Source organism: Lontra canadensis, unplaced genomic scaffold, assembly GCF_010015895.1.
Source record: "Lontra canadensis isolate GAN:19392208 unplaced genomic scaffold, GSC_riverotter_1.0 scaffold2, whole genome shotgun sequence".
Taxonomy (NCBI): Eukaryota; Metazoa; Chordata; class Mammalia; order Carnivora; family Mustelidae; genus Lontra; species Lontra canadensis.
The window spans coordinates 36,156,181-36,178,460 of record NW_022630996.1 but is presented as its reverse complement, the minus strand read 5'-3'; the positions used below and the strand labels follow the sequence as shown (position 1 = coordinate 36,178,460).

The 22,280-nt window shown below is 38.2% G+C and overlaps 1 protein-coding gene across 2 annotated transcripts in view; it reads left to right on the top strand.

The window, feature by feature from the left end:
- Positions 1 to 22,280, top strand: part of BBS9 (Bardet-Biedl syndrome 9) — a 453,073-nt gene that overhangs the window by 371,465 nt on the left and 59,328 nt on the right. For both annotated transcript variants that reach the window (XM_032871845.1, XM_032871835.1), the window contains one exon: positions 4,641 to 4,863. In XM_032871845.1, the coding sequence (XP_032727736.1) occupies positions 4,641 to 4,863 (223 nt within the window). The remainder of the gene's footprint in view (positions 1 to 4,640; positions 4,864 to 22,280) is intronic.

Below are 22,280 nucleotides of genomic sequence, written 5' to 3'. Positions count from 1 at the left end.
AAGGGGCAGTTGAGGTAAATAAGGTTAAGTCAGAACCTAGTATCCTAGGGGCAGCTGACTTCAACTCGGTTGTCTTAATACATAGGTGTTCTGAGAACACTCTTCTGGTTTACTTTTTCCCTTGGGTTACTTTGGTTGATACACTAGGAAATTAACTTTACAAATGTGGTCAAACTTGCTGCTTCTCACTGTTTCTCATAAGCCACTTTCTTGTGCGGTTATTTAGGCATAGTGACCAGCACAGAGTAGCAGGGCAGGTAGAGCAGAAGTCAGAAACTCAGCCATGGCTGCCTGCTCTCTGGTTAGCAGAAAGCATAGCTCAGTGGACTGAGTTTAGTCAAGAGGAGAAACAGATCGGAGAGGCCAATGCCTTGAATTTTAAAAGCTGGCTCATGGAAATGGGACGTCACACTGGTACAGAGAGGCATCGGGGACCAGCATGGTGTATAGCAGCCTCCACACCAGCAGACGAAATGTGAACACTAAGGACTGGGAAGTCTTGTTGGGGGAAGCATGCAGCAGGTAGGCTGGCATTACACAAGTCAAGCAGCAGGGTCATACCTGTTGGGTCCAGTTCCTTAGAGGGCATTTGGTAGGACCAAGGCAGCCCCAGTCCATCAAGTAGTGACAGAAGCAGGCTCCCAGTGTAGGGGCTCAGGTAGCAAGGACTAAGACAAAAGTAAAATTACTGCATAGGGTTGAGCCAAGACCTTGGGAGCAACAGAAAACCCTAATTATCAATACTAAACTAGATGAAATAAGCACCAAAAAAACCTCTAATAAAAAAATCAATTTCTAATACTGATAGAGGTTTTAAAGAAGATAAAAACAGAGTAACATGTACATTTAAATTTATTTTTTTTATTTTTATAAGAATTTATTTATTTATTTATTTATTTATTTTAGAGAGAGAGAGAGAGAGCCTAAGCATGAGTGAGGGGTGGGATGGCACAGGGGGAGAGAATGAAGCCAACTCCCCACTGAGCAGAGAGTCTGATGGGGGTGGGAGGGACTATCCCAGGACCCTGAGACAAGGACCTGAGCCGAAGGCAGATGCTTAACCTACTGAGCCACCCTGGTGCCCCTTAAATTTATTTACATTTTATTTACTTACTACCTGCTGTTGTTTTCTAAAAGCCACACATGGGATAGCTAGGATTTGAAAACTAAAATCAGTTCTTACTGAAGTACACATGCTTTGTATTTTCTCCCCTTCCAGCTACTTCTAGCACAGTTTCCCCAAAATTAAGATTTTTATTCCACTCTTACAATTAGAAGAGGCAAAATTATTAGTACAATTGATACTCAGCTATAAAGGATAAAGGTTAGGTGTGTGCATAGTGTGTGTGTGTGTGTGTGTGTGTGTGTGTGTGTGTGTGTGTTTGTAGACATTAAAACTGAACATTAAACTTGTTAATTTGAGAGCTGTAAGTAAAGGTGGTGGATTCAAACACCAAAAAAATGGTTAAAATAGCTTACCTTTAAGGTGCTTCTCACATTTGAAGATTCTGCATTTCCACATATTTTTGTCTCACATCTCATGAGGTAAGTATGCTATGTGTTTGATCAGCAAATTATCACATTGCATTTTTATTTAATAAAACTCCCATTTCAAAGTCTCTTCATTTGTCTCATAAACATTCCTTTTTTTTATTGTTATGTTAGTCACCATACAGTACATCATTAGTTTTTTTTTTCATTTTGAAGAGTTTTTTTATTGTTTTTTAAAAATTTTCTTTCTTTTTAAAAATTTCTTTTCAGTGTTCCCGATGTCGTGTTCCAGGATTCATTGTTTACATATAACACCCAGTGCTCCATGCAATATGTGCCCTCCTTCATACCCTCTATTATCATTTTGAATTTACTTAACAATATAGTCCTTCTAAATAATAGTCCTATATTTTAGTAGCAATTCTTCTGAAGTATTGGCATTATGCCTCATTATATTAAAGAATATCCATGCCAACTACCTAAACATGACATGGTTTTTTACTTGATCTGCAAGTTGGCAGTAAGAGAGGAAATTCATAGTACCTCTATGTTAACTAAATGCCATATCAACTTAAATTATCTAATAGGCTACTGTAATCTACTTATTGAAATAGTAGTTTGCTTAGACAAATAGTCTATAAAATAGTAGGAACTGTTTTAATGCTGCAATGACCACAGCCCCCACAAATGCAAAATTATATGCAAAGATCTTACCTTTTAATACTCCAGAGTTCTTTGTCAGTGGCTCCAAAAGCAACTTGAAAATATATTCTCTGGTTCACCTGGTTTACTATTTTGTCTTAAACCCATTATCTTGAAATACAAATTCAGTTTTAGGTAGTGGTCTAGGTTAGATTTGGGTGGTTGTGTAGAGATGTCTTTGTGGTAACTAATGGTTTATTATTCTTCAGTGGTTTGGGGTGGGAAGCGTTTTCACAGTCTTTGACATCTCTTGAAATGATTTTCAAGATCACTGTAATTAATCTGTACCCTAATTTGGCCAGTAGTATCTATAATGGCTCAGTAGGGTAAAAACTCTTTGAGTTTGGCAATTATTGGGAAGTTCTCCAGTGGACATACATGGAATTCGCACTTAAGTGTAAAGAACCGACTCCACAGGTGCAGAAGAAGACATATGGTGAGTATGGAAAAGGTCCAGAGTTTAGTCATCTGGTCGCTCATTGTGAATCAAGAGTTGAGGCAGGTGCCAAGAGATCAGAGGCAACCAAAGGCCAGGCTGGCGGGGAGAATTTGCAGTAAATGGGAGGGATGGCTGTTTCCTACCCTGCACTTCCAACCCCAGCCTGGTGTCTTGGGGGTCAGTTTGGGGTTCTCTAGTTAGCTGTATAAATTCTTAAGTATTTAAAATTGGAACTCATTCAAATACAGTTGTCAGGATGGAGAGAAAACTTGAAACCATGTTTATATAGGGAAGAGCTGGAGGAACTGAGGCTATTTATTCTGGAGGAGAGGGTACATAATTGCTGTCTTCATAGATATAAAGGGCTATCACATAGAAGAGAGGTTAGATTTATTGTGCATGGCTCTGGAGGGTAGACTCAGGGCCAACGGGGCAGGTTTTGGCTCACTATAAAAATAGCTTTCTGAAGGTTACACATGTCCCTGAAAGGAATGAACTGCCTCCAAAAGTAGTAATTTTGAACTGTGAAGACAACCATGCCTGTGCAGATGGTTGCTATTGCAAACAAGGTCCTAGGAAAATCCCACAAGACTGGACTCCAAAGTCCTCCCAACTTAGTTCTGTGTGTTAACAATCTCTCTGTCCAGCTAACACATTTCTTGATCACCCTCTATTTATCAAGCATAGTGCTAGGGGTGCGGAGAACTCCAGGCATTCTAGTTGGGAAACCAAACATGCAGCCGTCACTACAGCACAGGGTGAGAAGTAACCTAATCCAGTTTGGGTATTTGAAAGTTGGCTTACCTGTTAAGGTTGAGGATGGAGCAGTGCTAACAGTAGGCTTCCCTGGGGTTCCATCTGAGTCTCAGGTTTCTTACCTCTTATATAAGGGGCTTTGATTATTCTATAGCATTCTATATAAATAAATTCATTCAGTGTTTTCCTTTTTAGTTTCATTTTGATTGTCATACCTGTGGTACTCTAGGTTTTACCAATCTCTGGGTGCAAATGGCATTGGTAACAATACCAAGATTTCACTTAGGCTTGCCTATTGTGCTGCTTAGGACCTCCAGACCCCTATGAAAATCTTACACAGCTATCTCCAAGACTCCCTGGCAATGCCCAAGGGGAGCTCATGAGCTGACTCCTCCTGCTTCTTGCTATCTTATTATCTGAATCCATCTGAGTGTGGTGCCTCCTCATGCCAGTCCTGCTGGTGCTGGTACCCTCTATGACGGGGTCCCCACCCGGCATTGGTATTACTAGGATGGCAGCCTTAATGATGTTAAGGTGGCATTGTACTTCTCGAGGTCTGCACTATAGCACAACCATACTAGTCCCAGCAAAAATGGGGACTATGGCCCACTTCCTCACTTTGTGTCATTTTTTGCTCACCTGGACAGTGAAGTGGTTCTAGATAGGCTTGTGTCTCAAAAATTCCTCTCGAAATAAACTCCTCTGGTTTCCACCTGCAACCCTAAGACTGTGGATCTAGTAACTGAGAGAGACACTAGGGTTTTCCTTTCATTCCAGTTTCCCCCAAGATCTCCAAAGGTCCTCCTTGTGCTGGCCAGTTCTCCTTTAGTAGAAAGATGAAGCAAAATGAACTATAATCCTGGCAGCTTTAGGATCCAGATCATCAAATATACCTATACCTGAGATTATTAGTGTTATTGTTATTTATGCCTTATGTCTGGCATAGGACTAAATGATTTTCATATACCATCTCATTTAATCACCTCAGCCTTTGGAGCTGCAGACTCTTAGTATCCTCATTTGTAGATAAGGATGAGGCTAAGAGAAATTAAGTAACTTGCTCAAGGTCAAACAGCCAACAGAGCTAGAATTCAAAAACCAGACTGGTAGGAAATATTCTAGAAACCAAATTCTCAACAGGGCCCCAACACTGGGACATAAACACTTCATCTTATAACCTGTTTAGCGGTAAAGTGCCTACTTTGTTCATTTGTTGTCTCTGCGTAAATTCAACATTAGTTTTTGCTTCCAGGGCTGGGAAGAAACCGTGGATGCTGCCATTTCCCACCTCTTAAAGACTTGCCTATCAAAAAGTTCAAAGGAGCAGGCTTTGAGCCTCAGCAGTCAGCTGAACATACCCAAAGACACAAGCCGACTGAAGAAACATATCGCCTTGCTCTGCGATAGATTAGCCAAAGGTGGACGTCTCTGCTTAAGTACGGATGCAGCGGCTCCGCAGTCCATGGTTATGCCAGGTAAGAGCTTTGTCCGTGCTCCCTAAACATGACTACTTTTCACAAATTAAAGAAATGTGCCTGAGGTTGTATTTGGGGTTTGCATTTCATATTAAAGTGATGATAGCCAAGAAAATTGCTTTCATATTTCCCCTCAGATATCCCAGGGTAACCACTTGGATAAATATTCTTGGGGTATTTGCTTGCTAGACATTTCTAGAATGATATGTCTTTTTTCTTCCCTCTGCTTTTAAATATATGATCCACTTTGTCTTGCTTCTAACCAATAAAAAGTGGATTAAAGAATAAAACTATTTTTAAGGAAAAGTTTTACTGAATGTGGTCTCGCGATACCATATTTCATAAATGTAAATAGTATAATACAAGCAGCTAATGTAATCCAGATGAGTGAGTCCCATCCACACTGCTCTTTGCTTGGATTGTGGTCATCAGAATAAGGCGGGGGGAAGAGAAGAAGAAGACCAGGATCAGGATATGTGAACAGGCTGCAGAGATGTGGCACCTACAGGCCAAGGAGAGAGAGAGACCCAGCTTGCCCCAACATGAGCAGTCAGTGCTGGCCATGGGCATCCCAGTCAGCCCTTTCCATGGTCAGAGGGGCTAAGAATCGATGGTGCTGCACTTGGGTCCCTCAGAGGCAATAGCTCCCTTTTAGTGTCTGTCTTTATAGCAATAGCAAGGAATATAAAGTAAACACATTAATTCAGTGCAACAGCTGTAGTTTCTATTTCCTTCTAAAGCAAGGACCATGGTATGAGAAGTGCTGTGGTTTTCTCTTCTTCCTTCTTACATGCCTTGTGTGCCTCTCCCCACCATGCTGATGCTCTTCCTCTTGCTTCCTTTTCCCCTCAATCAGCATTCCTAGAAGTAAAAAGGAATGCAAGCAAAAACTTAAAAAGATAAACATGGAGACAGCATAGCATAATCTAATAAGCACAGACTCTGGAGGCAGACAGACCAGTGTTTGGGTCCTGCCTTTATCCCTTACCGCTTATGTGACCCTGGATATATTAGTTAGCTTTCCAGAGTTTTAGTTTTCTTCCTTTTAAAAGTAGGTGTAATAATGCCTTCCTTGTTACTGGGGCCTTAGATGTTCATAAAGCGCCTAGCACAATGCTTGGGATAGAGACACATTCAAAGAGTAAAGCTGTAATTCTTACCATTGTTATAAATATACATATAATTCAGTCTATAATTTGGGGGTGGGAGAATAGCTGGTTTAGCATCATAAGTTGCTGTATTCCATGGTTTGAAATTTTTTTTAACCTTATTTACACTTGGATAGAACCTAACTTTTATTCCAAAATATTCCAAATACAACATTTCAGAATAGAAGTGTCTTACCATATAGAAACAGTTGTAATATAGTTTATCTCAGTTTAGCCCCTCTTCATCTTTCCCTTGTTATCTTTCCTTAACTGGTCCTTTGGCCTCTACTCATCTGTCTTTGTGCCCTATTACAGGATGATTTTCATTAGAAATAAATATTTAGTCTTAATGAGATAGTAAATGAAAAATATTTACTATGTTCAGCACTCAGTACATAGCTCTCCCTCCTTCCTCACCAGTTGAAGAAACAAAGGAAGCTTGAGAGAGAAGGACAAATATATACAAGAGAAAACTTAAGAAAGAGATGGGATCGGCCCCCTAACTGGCTAGCATACCTACCTGTTAGTGCCTGGGCAGCCCTGCCCTTTTTTCTCTGCCTCTCTGCCCGATTCTCTTCAAGAATGGCCAGTGGCAATGCTGTGAGCAAAGACCTTGACACCTGGAGAGAACATATGCTCCCTTAGTCACATTTATTGATTATGAAACTTTAGTCATTTGTTTAAATAACTAGGTTTAGAAGCAGCTTGAGGGCCATGTCCATGTAAGCTCTTTTGGTGCAAAATTTTTCAGTGTGTGGAAGGAAGGAGCACAGGAAAGGAGGAAGAGAAGGGAGGGAGGGAGAAATGAAAAAATGCAGGTAGATGGAAAATGTTATTGTTCCCCAACCAGGAGTCTATAAGCCAGGCCTGTGCCTCTCAAGCCTAGTCTAGCCGAGGTCAGTCCACTGGGGAGACTGAGGCTTTGTGCATCTGTGCTGCACTGTCATGGTCTTCATTGCTTCTACTTGACCCAGTTTTTGACTCTGGTTGAGTGATTCTCTGTCCCGCTTGCTTTGATCTAATTATAGTAGTGAGTTTTTAAAAAGTGTTAAATCAGTGCTTTCATTAACATGCTCCATTACCACCTATAATACATTTTCCTCCCTAGAAATCAAAATTTTCACACACTTATTTCTGTACTTAGCACATTTCTGAGGTAGAAGAAACATATAAAATTATTGCTGTTTATAAACAGAAAGCAGATTTAGGAAAAGCTAGATAACTTGCCCACTTGGTGACCAGAAGTGGTCAGTCTAGAATCCAGATCTAGCCCACTGTGCTTCCCTCTAGACCACACAGACCATAGTGGTACAAATATACTTCCAGCCTGAACTTCCTCCTGTGTAAGCTGTGCTTGATCTGGCCTTCTTCTGTCTTAAATCAGTCTAGCAGTGTGGGAGGAAAAGGGCAGAAACAGTTTCATACAGTTTCTTGTCTTTGCTATGAGGAATATGTTAAAGATTGATCTTCATTTTGTGCTTCATTTCTGTTATCTCCGTAGGTGCCATGATCCTCATCATCACAGAGATAATAAGAAATACTCTGTTACTGCAAGCCAGTAATTGTGCAATTTACAGAGTTAGTGTAGCTGTCATAGTTGTTTCAGAATACACGAAGGGAAAGTAGCATATTAGAAAGGAGTGGGTTACTGAACGCAGAAGCCTACAAGCATTTTTCACAGACATGATCTTTTTTTAAAAGCTGGACAGGATCTCAGAAATCATCTGGTTCACCTCCCTCTCTTAACAGCTGAGGTAACTGAGGCTTAGAAAGATGAAGTGAATTAGTGGTTGGTATTACAAGGCAGGAGTGTGTGTCATTTTACCATGTTCCCTATTAAATGGCAGATGGATAAACATCTCAGAATAAAAAACCCTTGGTCTTTTCTAGCCTCATGACTTTATGAGCCCAGCACCTTGGATGTGCCCTTTCTTTGCTCCAGTAAAGGCCATGATGACAACATCCTCCCTGGCATCCACAGTTTGAAAATCTTTCCCACTGGGAATTACCTTATGGACTTTTTGCCTCACATTTCTCCTGTTTGCCTTTATCAACCTTCAGATGCTCTATCAAGATTTAGCTCACCCTTTTCTGGGTATATATCTATTTTAAGTTGTAGAATAATCAAACTTCCCTGTCTCCTACCTGTAGCTCTGATATTTGCATTTTTTTTTCTGCTGGGGAATACTGCACTTTCATTAAATGTCCTTTCTCTAATCTGAGCTGTGTGCATCCCCTTAGAGCAAGAGTCATAGAGGGCCACCAGGGTGGTGTTTTAAAAAAATTGAAATGTGAATGCCTTTAGTGGTCTGGCTGGCTTTCTGATACGTTTGTTGCCTGCTCTGTCCCTGAGAGATTTGCCGATGGTCAGAGGTTTCCTTTTATGACCTCAGTGTCTAGGGTGATATTTCACTGACCCTAATTACAGCTAAGACTTGACTCTGTCAAGCACATATGTAAGACTTAATGCACACGTAGATGGGCCTAAATTACAGTATTTGGAGACGAGTCATTTTAACCTCATGAATACTGGAACTTTTTACCATTTCTGTATGGATTTTTTTTTTCCTTTTTTAAAAGACTTTATTTATTTGAGAGAGAGTGAGGGACCACAAGAGAGAAATACCAGTGGAGGGAGAGGCAAAGGGAGAGAGAGAAGCAGGCTCCCTGCAGATCAGGGAGCCTGATGAAGGGTTTGAGGACTCCAGGATCCCAGGACTCTGAGATCATAACCTGAGCTGAAGGCAGATGCTTAACCAGCTGAGCCACCCAGGTACCCCATCTGTATGGATTTTTAACCTTTATGTGTCTCAGTGATGCTTTGCCCTGCAAGAAGTGGAGGGGGTTATGATGGCCCATCAGATGGAAGCTTGGAGAGATGGTGTGGGGCCATAGCAGGTCAGGCAGAGCAAACTGAGCAAGGAAAAAGGCTTAAGGACAATCCAGGCTGGTCAAGTGCCTCAAGGAACTATTCTCTTAATGTGATCCATTGAATCAGAAGTTGCAAGGGGCCATAGCTTCAACTGTACTTGCTTTGGCATTGCTGGGCCTTAAGGAAGCCAATTTGGGGTGGGGGCAGAAAGCAAAGACAGTTTGATAAATAAGATGAACCTTTTCACAGGTATGAGTCAAAAAACTTACTCTGAATGTGATATGGACCACCCCAAAATTAGTATTTTGTGTGTTTTTACTCTATTAAGTGGGTAGGAGAAATTAGAGAGTAAAAGTTTGAATAAGGTATCTATTCTATCCTTTGGGGAGATAAATTTAAAGCTCCTACTTTTTAGTATTTTAAATTTGAGTTAATGACCTTTTTGCCTTTGGATTGATGTTATTTTGAGGCTTCTTCCAAATGACCCATTTCAGTAGCATTTAAATTTAGCTTTCTGAGATCTCACTTAGATGCTTGGTAAGGCATTTGGTGTTTACTTTCATATTGTCAGTGTGATCTAGCTGTTGGTTTTATACTTTATTTGAACTTTTATAAGTTTGAGGTCTTTCATTTAAGAAATTTAGACATTCAGCATAGGAAAGGCCTTAGGAAAAATTACTAAATAGCTGCTGAATCTATTTGTTCATTTTTGTTTAAAAAAGGAGTGAGTTCCAAAATGGTAAAATACTGTCGACCCTAGAACAACGCAGCATTGTACTGGACAGGTCCACTTTTATGCAGATTTTTAAAATAAATACAGTACAATGCTATAAATGTATTTTCTCTTATGATTTTCTTAATACCATTTTCTTTAGTTTGCTTTATTAGAAGAATATAGTGTATAAGACAGACAACATACAAAATGTATTCCAGTCAGCCGTTTATGTCATCAGTAAGGCTTTCAGTCAACAGTAGGCTCTTAGGAAGTGTTTGAGGCGTCAAAAATTATATATGGATTTTCCACTGCACAGGGAGTCACCACTCCCAACTCCTGCACTGATCAAGGGTCAACTGTGCTATTGTGAAGCAGACTTTTACTTTAGAAGTACATGAGCTAGGTTGGTCCTTTAGCGGTTATGTAATACAGGATAAGTTTCTTAGCTTGTCAGCTTCTCAGTTTTTCTCAATTATAAGTAGGAATAATAATGATACTTTACCAGAGTTTTTAGCCAAATTAAATATAACAGTACTTGGAAAACGCTTAGTAAGTGCTTCACACAGCAAATTCTCACAAATTGTGAGCTTCTATTAATAATTAGTATAAATAGTAATGTAAAATCTAAAAGGCACTTGTGAGAATTTGACAGAAGAATTCTGGAGCTAGAAGAGAAAAAACGGTAATATCAAACAAGAAATTTTAAAAAAGAAGAGTATAAAATTTGCCTTTTTGGGACACTTGTTACAAAAGTTACAGTGAATGGCAGGCAGTGTTGCAGTTATCACAAGGGAGCTTGGTATACCAAATAGAACATTCAAAATTGATTAATGTATGGAAGGTTTCAGACTAATTGGTATTAGAAGAAGACTACCCGAAACTGGAACCAACATTTTATTGTTTTTATTTGGGAAAATAAAAAGGTTCAGTTGAAAAATAAGGAAAGTTAAAATTAATAGTAAGTTTATTTTATCATGTGTTTGCCAAAATTTATGTTATGCCTATAATTACGTGCTAATTCTTAGAGACAACAATGAAAGAACTTTGTATGATTTTGTTTTTGTTTGTTTTGGCATGTTGATAGATATTCACATTTGACCTTACAAGCACCTTTACAAAGAGAGGGTCATTTTTAGGAAAAAATATTCCAAGGTATCATCCATTTCCCTAGGTGGGGTCTTTCTTAATCCTTTCATATGCAAAACATTTTCTCCGGAAACATCTATCCTGTCATCCTCTGGCCAATTTTTTTTTCTCTTGATTAATTGGAATGTTTGCCAGATTTCACTGGTCACTGTCCTTGCATCTCTAATGACACTTCAGCTGCTTCAAATCTTGCATCATTTGCAAGATTTGTAATTTCCCTCTGTAGCCCATTATATTGTATTTGCAACAATTTCCAAAAGTTGGTGAGAGATGGACCCATGTAAAAAGTTGAAAGCAACCAGGGATTCATCTAGTGTTAAATGTGGAAAGATACTTGAGTAGAAACTGATTTTATAAGTAATCTTAGTTTTTGAGTGAATAATTCATGTTATGCTTTTGCTTTTCTGTGACTATAGTTGGGATAATCAGAACTTCTAGAAGCAGAAAAATCCACCTCCTTCTCTGCCAATTAAATATATAACAATTTAGAATGTACTAATCTGAACTTGGACCTCATGTTCTTCTGTGACATTTGAGAGCAATGGAGACAGGACAAGTGAGTTTAAAAATGGTGCTAGGAACTGGCCTGCCATTTGGAGAAAAAAAATAGATTACGTAGTCTATACTATGTGCTACAGCACATTTTTGATAGCTAAGAGATTTAAATGTAAAAAAATGAGATCACAAAACACAAGGAAATAAAGGTGGATACATTGATGTGGAAGCAGGATAGGTCTTTCTAAGTCAGCGAAGGCAGAAAACAAAAGATTGGGCTTCTAGTTCAGAAGCACGTAAAACCAAGGTACGTGTTAATGGTAATTACCCTGGGTGGCGGGGTTACAGGCACTAAGTATCCTCCTACCCTTTCTTTTCCATGTACTGTGTACATTTTCCTACAAAAAATGTACATAACTGGTAAGAACGGACTATGGTCAAAAGTACCACCAAGAAAACAACTGTAATTATATTAGAAGTGGTGGTAAAGAAAAAACAAGGACTCATTTCAAAACCAGGAAAATTAATGGTTTTTATTCCCAAAAGGAAATAAGTTGTTCAAAGACAATGAACATGTGTTTATTGGGCTTATTTGTATTTCTATCCTGATAAAAGAGCCCAAGTCCTTCCCTGCGCAGGACTCCTTGTATAAATGTATGCAGCCAGGTTATGGATTCTGCCTCCATCCCATCTCTGTATCACCTCTCTGAAAGGAGGCCAAATTTTTCCAATTATTGATCTCTGAGTAGCTTTTTCACCTCTCCACTAGTGACTTCAAAATTCCTAAATCTGGTGAATGCTTTGCCTATAACTCATTTGGCTGCTCTGTACCCTTTTATGGAAGAGACCATTTCCTTAGAACATTTTCATTCCTTGGCTTTCTTTCATATTGGAAACTGTTTCTGAACAGTTTCTCCCAAATGTATTTCTTTTCATTGTCCACACTGCTATTAACTTACTTACTTACTTACTTACTTATCTCTTATTGCTATTAAAATGGCCTACCAGTAGTCTTCTTGAATTAACATTCCTCCTTTATTTTTAGTACTACCATAAAACAAACAATTTATGAATGTTCATAGCAGCATGATAGCCAAAAATGGGAACAACCCAAATATTTATCAGTGATGAATAAATAAATAAATGAGGCACATCCATATAGTAGAATATTCTATAACATGGATAAATATTGAGAACATTATACTAAGTGAAAGAAAACCAGTTCAAAAGACCATATATTATATGATTCCATTCATATAAAATGTCCAGAATAGGCAAATTCATAGAGGCAGAAAGTTTACTAGTGGTTGCCTAAGGCTAGGGGTGGGGTAGGGGTCGAGAAATGGGTAGTGATAGCTAATAGGTAGAGGATTTCCTTTTGGGTGAGAAAAATATTCTAAAATTAGGTTGCATGATGGCTGCACAAATCTGTGAATGTATTAAAAACCACTGAATATATGTTTTTAAAGTATGAATTTTGTTGTAATAAAGTTATTAAAAATAACATCCTTAATGCACACATAAAATGTTTTGTAGCAATCTTAGAAATTCAGATGGGAAAAAAAGATTAAAAATCACTAATAATCTGAACACCCTGAAACAGATACAGATGCTGCTATATATAAATTTATGTATGTGTATATACACACATATATAGTCTATGCATGTGTATGTGCATACATCTTTCCAGGTTTTTTTTTCTTTGCATAGATGTACTTTTGTTTTATAAAATTGGGTCATACTGTACCTTCTGCTTTTAACCCATTTAAAAGATGTTCATTAAATCATTATTGTATTATTAAATATTATACATATTTTAATAGCCACCTACTTAATCAGTCCCTTTTTGTCAAATATACAATTTCTGATTTCAGTATGATAAACAATTATTAGTGAACATTTTTTGTAGCTAAATTTGTATACATCTATAATGAATTTACAGTTTTCCATGCGTGAGGGTTTCTTTGCAAAGGTGGGGATCTGGGTATGTTACTTATCTGCTTGAAAATATTTTACAGCTCCCTGTTACTTACCACATTTAATCAAAACTCTTAAGCCTGAAATATAACATTCTTTATGAAATAGACCAACATTATCCTTCTAGCTGTTATCTCCTGCACTTTCATCCTTAAGATTCTTTACCAATCTGAAGTATTCAATATTTTCCAAATACACCATGCTTTGTAGGCTTCTGTAATTTCCTTGGTTTAGAGAGTTAGTCTTTGGCTTGTGGTAAAATTACCACTAATTTCTGAAGACCCAGCTGAAATGATGTTCCACAAAGCATTCCCTATGCCTCCTGGCAGTACTAGTCCCTCTCTCATCTGTGCTTCTTGGTCTCTGGGCATATGGCTATTGTAGTGCTTATCATATGGTACCACACTTTAATATTTTTACTTCATCCCTCACTCCTGTATTAGACTGTGAAGTCTGCCATAGGAAAATACCACAGGCTGGGGAGCTTAAACAACAGAATTTATTTTCTCACAGTTCTGGAGACCGGAAATCCAAGATCAAGGTGCTGGCAGGTTTGATTTCTCCTGAGGTCTGCTTGATAAGCAGGTAGACACCTTTTATCTCTGTCTTCACATGACCTTTTTCTCTGTATGTCCACACTCCAATTGCCTCTTCCTCCTCTTGTAAGGACACCATTTCTTTTGGAGTAGGACCCCACCCTTATGACCTCATTTAACTTTAATTACCTCTTTAAAGGCCCAGTCTTCAAATACAGTCACATTGGGGGTTGGGCCTTTAGTCTGTGAATTTGGAGGGGGACACAGTTTAGTCCCTAACACTCCCAGATATAAGGTAAACATGCATGGAAGGCTCAGTATGTATTATATTCTTCTGTGTGACCTTAACACCCCACTTATGCCTGGCATATATATAGCTGATGCCCATTCTATATTTTTTAAACTTCTTATTTTGAAATAATGTAAAATATCTATAATATTTTGAATAATAGACTCATAGGAAGATGCAGAAATACTACATGGAATCCCATGTTCCCTTCATGCAGCTTTCCCTAATGGTGACATTTTATATAACTGTAGTACAGTATCAAAAATAGGAAATTGACATTGGTTTACCCTACATTTATAGAATGAATCAGTGGAGATTTTCATAAAGAGAATAAGTCTTAAAGTAGGTAGAAGTATTGGACTTTTGAAAGGGTGATGGCAGATAATGTACATAGAGTTAGTGATCTGAGCAAGGAGATGTGGACCTGTAAGTAAACTGGCTGAAATTCCATGCTGAGTAGAAATACATACTGAGTAGATCAATAAACACTACTTGGTATAAGAACTTGAAAAGCTAGGTAAAAAAGATTGAGCATAATGCAGATGGTAATGGGAGCTATTATAGGTTCATAAACTATAACTAACAAAAAGCGGTGTTCTAGAAATACTATTCTGAGCATAGTGTGCAGGATAAAGGTAAGTATGACAAACATGGAAGAATACAGGTAGTCCATCAAGTTTTTTAGTTGCCATTGATGGAACTGATTAAGTTGGTAAGTGAATTTTGTTTGTTACCAATAATGTGCTTCATTTCAAATATGATGAACTTGAGATGCTTCCAAGAGGGGATGTGCTCAACAACTGGATCTGAGGAAGTCTAGCTTAAAGGAAATACTGAAGCTTGAAAAGTAGATTTTCATATCCTGAGTTTCAGAGTCATCACTAAAACTTAGGTGGCATAGTCCATTAAGTGTCTGCCTTCGGCTCAAGTCCTGATCCCAGGGTCCTAGGATTGAGTTCTGCATCAGGCTCCCTGCTCAGTGGGGAGTCTCCTTCTCCCTCTGCCCCTTCCCTTCCCCCCACCCCATTTGTGTGCATGCTCATTTTCTCTCTCTCACAAAAATAAAATCTTTTTTTAAAATTAACATATAATGTGTTATTGGCCCCAGTGGTACAGGTCTGTGACTCATTAGTCTTACACAATTCACAGCACTCACTATAGCACATACCCTCCCCAGTGTCCATAACCCAACCAACCTATCCCTACCCACCCCCAGCAATATAAATAAAATCTTTATTAAAAAAAAAAAAACAACTTTGCAATTGGATGAAACCTTTGAGGGAGTACATAAGAAGGGAAACACTAGATTTGGAATTTAGCTGCAGAACCACAAATCTGGGACAAGAAGTGGATTCTATAGGGAGGAGGGAATCTTAAAGAATTCCTGGAAGATATGATGTCAGTACTATCAGGGAGAGAAGAAGCTCAAGCAAAGATCCTTCTGTAACTGGAAGGAACAATATAGGAAGGCAGATGGAAGAAATAGGCTGGGTTATTTCTTTTCTTTCCTTCTGTTCAAAAATGATATTTAGAGGTGTTTGAAGGTCAGGGGGTGGTGGCAAAATGAGAGTGCTAAAAATGTAGCATTCATGTTAAAGATGAAACTTTGAGGAGGCAGAGGAATAATCTAGAGTATAGGTAAACTGAAGAGAATTAATATTTAAGAAGAGAAAAAATGAGGACCTAGATATAAGTTGGGAATATGTGGAGATTTAAGAAAAAAGAACATTTAGTGAAACCCAGCTGATGAGTTTTGGAGATGTCTTATAATGATCTGTGAGAGAGCAGGAAGGGGTAAATGGTGAGGTGGTAAATTAAAGCTGATTTGCAAGAGCCACTGTGGGAAGGACAAGTCAGCCATTTAGTAATTGTGCAGATACTTATTCTTCTGAGGCCATAGTTTCTTCACTTGAAATATTGAGATAACACCTCCTGGTTTTGAAACAACATACTACTTCAAAATTATCTTAAACATTGAACTGTATTGTATAAGTAAAGAAAACAGTTTTTAATAGGATGCTCCTTCTTATCCATTGTAATAGGTAGTCCATAATGGGATGAATGGAAATTTAGTGGGAGACTATTTGAATCCAGGATTAGAGTTGTATTTGACAGGAGAAGCAATTAGGAGTAACTATAGGGGAAGGTCTACCATCAAAGACCCAACAGAATAACATTCTCCCTGTGTGTGCTTAGCAAATACTTGTTGATAGACAAGCTGGCTGGTAACTAATTACAATGTGATGACCAAAGCCCAGCTCTTGGAAGTAGGGTTGTTAATACAGTAATAAAATACCAGGGGAGTTTGAGGAATTTCCTTCCTTGCAGATGTTTAAACTAATGTGGATACTCAACAGTTTAAAGATAATTTGGGAAAAACCCTGCCTGAAAGCAGGGGGATAAATAATTTTTAAAGGACATCACTATACCTCTGTCTTTAATCATGTCATAGGGACAAATCTGTAAAATGCCAATTTTTACTCTCACCCGGCTATAAACGTGAGCTGTCTTTTCTGATTGGAAATATTACAATAGAAATCCTAACTCTGTAATTTCCAGCATCTTTAAAAATTGCATAGGTTGGCCAAAAGAAAGAGTGTCTCAGTACACTGGAGCAGGAAGATAATTATTTCTGGGCTTTGTGTTATATAAAAAAGAACTTTTCTGACATATTCTATTCACACTTAGGGCTGTTTTATCATCAAATATGAGGATGAAAAAATTGGTATTTATTCCAGCAGTTGCTAATATGAAGGGATTTCTACAGATATACCACAAACTGATAGCAGTTTGTCCAGTTTTCTTCCCCTTGACTTTTACCCCCCATCAGCTTTGGCTACCTTAGTGGCTCTGCCTTCTAAGTAAGGTTTTACTGGTTTACCTCCAAATTGTAACAAACATACTTCTTGTTTTCTTCCCTTTAACTTTTTATCTTAATATCAGCTATCTGTCCAAGGAATTATATCTTCAACAATAAGAATACATTTCTCTGCTTTTAGTGTAAATTGATGAATAGTATTAAAGTTGTATTTGTTTTTCATTTTTCTTTAGATTTTAGGGTGGCTGGATAAAGTATTTTAAGTGCTTAAAAGCAATCAGTGACTTATGTGAGACAGTTGTTAAGACTTATTTCATAGCACGTTATTTTCATTTGAAAAATTTAAAACATATGCACGATGAGAATATCCACAGATAGACAGGGCAGACAATGCAGTTTGACCCATTCCTATGTCTTAGTCATTTTTAATTTGGGCCAATATACCTGGCCTAAAATAAGAATAACATTCTGATGACACTGAGCAGCCCTAGCAAGTAAAGAGAATGTTCTTCCACTTTGAATAGTCATCCTGAGTGGAGCCAGGTCCATGTTGCCAACCTTTAAAAAAATCTTTTTATACTAAACTTTAGAGAAACCCCATTTTTAATGTGTTTTCTGGTGGTTCTTAGAGCATATAAATCTCCCAGTTCTAAAGAGTAAAACACCTTTAGTTGTATTCCTCTGTATAGTATTTCTAAACACTATGTTTTAAATATATCTTTTAGTTTTTAAAATGTTTAATTTTTTTTTAAGATTTTATTTTTTATTTGACAGACAGAGACCACAAATAGGCAGAGAGGCAGGCAGAGAGAGAGAGGAGGAAGCAGGCTCCCTGCGGAGCAGAGAGCCCGATGCGGGGCTCAATCCCAGGACCCTGGGACCACGACCTGATCCGAAGGCAGAGACCTAACCCACTGAGCCACCCAGGCGCCCCTAAAATGTTTACTTTTTAATTTAGAAATAAATATTTTGGTTAGCCAGAATTTTTGTATTTCTTTCAAGTCAGCTTTTGGAGCCATATTCCAGTGTCACGTGGAAAATGTTACCAAAAAATAAGGTGATGTCACTCTCTAGCTTTCAGAAGCCATGATTTATGCTAATACCGATAGGATGATTTTTATTTAACATATTGGTTTCTCTAAGATACTTCTGTCATTTGTTAAAAATAAGCTTGGAAGTAACTGTAACCATAAAACAAGAAGCAAATACATTGTACTGGTGAATAGCATGGCAAGTGGTACAAGGCTCCAACTTACTGGCTCTCTGGTTATGAGCAAATGCAGTGGCAAATATTAAGAGCTCAGGAATAGAAATCTGGTGGGTTTCAATGGAAAAAATAAAGTTCAATATACCATACCTTTCGAGGGGGACGTTTAGTTAGTGTACGTGACTGTGTAAGTTACCTGATGGTGCATGTTTTACATATTTTTAAGAGACAAAAAAAATCTTTCAAAATTAGATAAAACACCAGATTTTAATTTCTTAAAATTAACATGCTAACTTGTGGAAAATCAATTATAATTTATACATTTTATAAGTTCATAAATTATGCACTTCATACTTCATTATTTCCATTGAAAAACACATCATGTACCATGCCATGTTTGAGATCCCAAGGTGAAATTTGTAGGGTGCTTACTAAGTCCCAGGCACTGTTCTAGGTAGTAGGGGCACAGTGATAAACTAGACAAACACAACCCCTGCCCTCTTGGTGTTTACATTCTGGTAAGGGACAGTCAATACATAGGGAAACTAATTTTAGATAGTGAAAATGCAATGCAGAAAAGTAAGTCAGGGTAAGAGGAAAGAATGCTAATTATATTTGGTATTTGTGGCTATATCTTTCTTATGACTAAAGCCTCTTTCTCTTTTCCTTCATTTAGTGAAATTAGGGGAGGGCATATTTCATTATTTGGACAAATGCCTTGTATGACTCGTTAAAATAATTGTTTAGTTATATAATATTATAATTAAGTTTACTATTATTAATATTATTTCAGGACTGTATTTTTTAAAGCTTTAAAAAAAAAAAAGATTTATTTATTTGAGAGAAAGACAGAGACCAGGCATGAGCAGGGGGTGGGCAAAGGGAGAGGGAGAGAGAATCTCAAGTAGACTCTACCAAGTGCAGAGCCCATCCCATGACCCTGAGATCATGACCTGAGACAAAATCAAGAGCCGGCTGCTCAACCAACTGAGCCACCCAGGTGCCCCTAAAGCTTGCTTGCTTTGCTTGCTTTCTTTCTTTCTTTTTCTTTTCCTTTTTCTTTTTTTTTTTTTTTTAAAGATTTTATTTATTTATTTGACAGAGAGAGATCACAAGTAGACAGAGAAGCAGGCAGAGAGAGAGAGGGAAGCAGACTCCCTGCTGAGCAGTGAGCCCGATGCGGGACTCGATCCCAGGACCCTGAGATCATGACCTGAGCCGAAGGCAGCGGCTTAACCCACTGAGCCACCCAGGCGCCCCTCTTTTTCTTTTTTTTTTTTTTAATTCACATATAATGTATTATTTGCCCCAGGTATACAGGTCTGTGAATCATCAGGCTTACACACTTCACAGCACTCACCACAGCACATACCTTCCCCAATGTCCATAACCCAAACACACTCGCCATACACCCTCCGCCCAGCAACCCTGTTTGTTTTGTGAGATTAAGAGTCTCTTATGGTTTGTCTCCCTCCCGAACCCATCTTATTTCATATTTTCCTTCCCCACCTCCCAAACCCCGCACTTTGCCTCTCAAATTTATCATATCAGGGAGATCATATTATAATTGTCTTTCTCTGATTGACATATTTCGCTCAGCACAATACCCTCTAGTTCCATCTATGTCATTGGAAATGGCAAGATTTCATTTCTTTTGATGGCGGCATAGTATTCCATTGTATATATATACCACATCTTTATCCATTCATCTGTTGATGGACATCTAGGTTCCTTCTATAGTTTGGCTCTTGTGGACATTGCTGCTATAAACATTCGGGTGTACATGCCCCTTTGGATCACTACATTTGTATCTTTAGGGTAAATACCCAGTAGTGCAATTGCTGGGTCGTAAGGTAGCTCTATTTTCAACTTTTGAGGAACCTCCATGCTGTTTTCCAGAGTGGTTGCACCAGCTTGCATTCCCACCAACAGTGTAGGAGGGTTCCCCTTTCTCCACATCCTTGCCAGCATCTGTCATTTCCTGACTTGTTTATTTTAGCCATTCTGACTGGTGTGAGGTGGTATCTCATTGTGGTTTTGATTTGTATTTCCCTGATGCCGAGTGATATGGAGCACTTTTTCATGTGTCTGTTGGCCATCCGGATGTCTTCTTTGCAGAAATGTCTGTTCATGTCCTCTGCCCATTTCTTGATTGGATTATTTGTTCTTTGGGTGTTGAGTTTGATAAGTTCTTTATAGATTTTGGAAACTAGCCCTTTATCTGATATATCATTTGCAAACATCTTCTCCCATTCTGTCAGTTGTCTTTTGGTTTTATTGATTGTTTCCTTTGCTGTGCAAAAGCTTTTAATTTTGATGAAGTCCCAATAGTTTATTCTTGCCCTTGCTTCCCTTGCCTTTGATCATGTTTCTAGGAAGAAGTTGCTGCGGCTGAGGTTGCAGAGGTTGCTGCCTGTGTTCTCCTCAAGGATTTTGATGGATTCCTTTCTCACATTGAGCTCTTTCATCCATTTTGAGTCTATTTTTGTGTGTGGTGTAAGGAAATGGTCCAGTTTCATTCTTCTGCATGTGTCTCTCCAATTTTCCCAACACCATTTGTTGAAGAGACTGTCTTTTTTCCATTGGACATTCTTTCCTGCTTTGTCAAAGATTAGTTGAACATAGAGTTGAGGGTCTATTTCTGAGCTCTCTATTCTGTTCCATTGATCTATGTGTCTGTTTTTGTGCCAGTACCATACTGTCCTGATGATGACAGCTTTTTAATAGAACTTGAAGTCTGGAATTGTGATGCCACCAACTTTGGCTTTCTTTCTCAACATACCTCTGGCTATTAGAGGTCTTTTCTGATTCCATATAAATTTTAGGATTATTGGACTCTGAAAAACAATCTGAGGGTTTTGAAGGGGCACAGGGTGGGAGGTTGGGGGATCCAGGTAGTGGGTATTGTAGAGGGCACGGATTGCATGGAGCACTGGGTATGGTGCAAAAATAATGAATACTGTTACACTGAAAAAATAAAAAATAAAAAAAAATTAGGATTATTTGTTCCATTTCTTTGAAAAAAAATTGATGGTATTTTGATAGGGGTTGCATTAAACATGCAGATTACTTTAGGTAGCATTTTCACAATATTTGTTCTTCCAATCCATGAGCATGGACTATGTTTCCATTTCTTTGTGTCTTCCTCAGTTTTTTTCATGAGTATTCTATAGTTTTCTGAGTATAGATCCTTTGCCTCTTTGGTTATGTTTATTCCTAGGTATCTTATGGTTTGGGGTGCAATTGTAAATAGGATCAACTCCTTAATTTCTCTTTCTTCTGTCTTGTTGTTGGTGTATAGAAATGCAACTGATTTCTGTGCATTGATTTTATATCCTGACACTTTACTGAATTCCTGTACAAGTTCTAGCAGATTTGGGGTAGAGTCTTTTGGGTTTTCCACATAAAGTATCATATCATTGGCAATGGGTGATAGTTTGACTTCTTCTTTGCCAGTTTGGATGCCTTTAATTTCTTTTTGTTGTCTGATTGCCGAGGCTAGGACTTCTAGTACTATGTTGAATAGCAGTGGTAATAATGGACGTTCCTGCCATGTTCCTGACCTTAGCAGAAAAGCTCTCAGTTTTTCTCCATTGAGAATGATATTCGCTGTGGGTTTTTCATAGATGGCTTTGATAATATTGAGGTATGTACCCTCTATCCCTGCATTTAGAAGAGTTTTGATCAAGAAAGGATGCTACACTTTGTCAAATGCTTTTTCAGCATCTATGGAGAGTATTATATGGTTCTTGTTCTTTCTTTTATTAATGTATTGTATCACATTGATTGATTTGCAGATGATGAACCAACCTTGCAGCCCTGGAATAAATCCCACTTGGTCGTGGTGAATAATCCTTTTAATGTACCACTGGATCCTATTGGCTAGTATTTTGGTGAGAATTTTCTCATCTGTGTTCATCCAGGATATTGGTCTGTAATTCTCTTTTTTGATGGGGTCTTTGTCTGGTTTTGGGATCGAGGTAATGCTGGCCTCATAAAATGAGTTTGGAAGTTTTCCTTCCATTTCTATTTTTTGGGAACAGTTTCAGGATAATAGGTATTAATTCTTCTTTAAATGTTTGGTAGAATTCCTGTGGAAAGCTGTCTAGCCCTGGGCTCTTGTTTTTTGGGAGATTTTTGATGACTGCTTCTATCTCCTTACTGGTTATGGGTCTGTTCAGGTTTTGTTTCTTCCTGGTTCAGTTTTGGTGGTT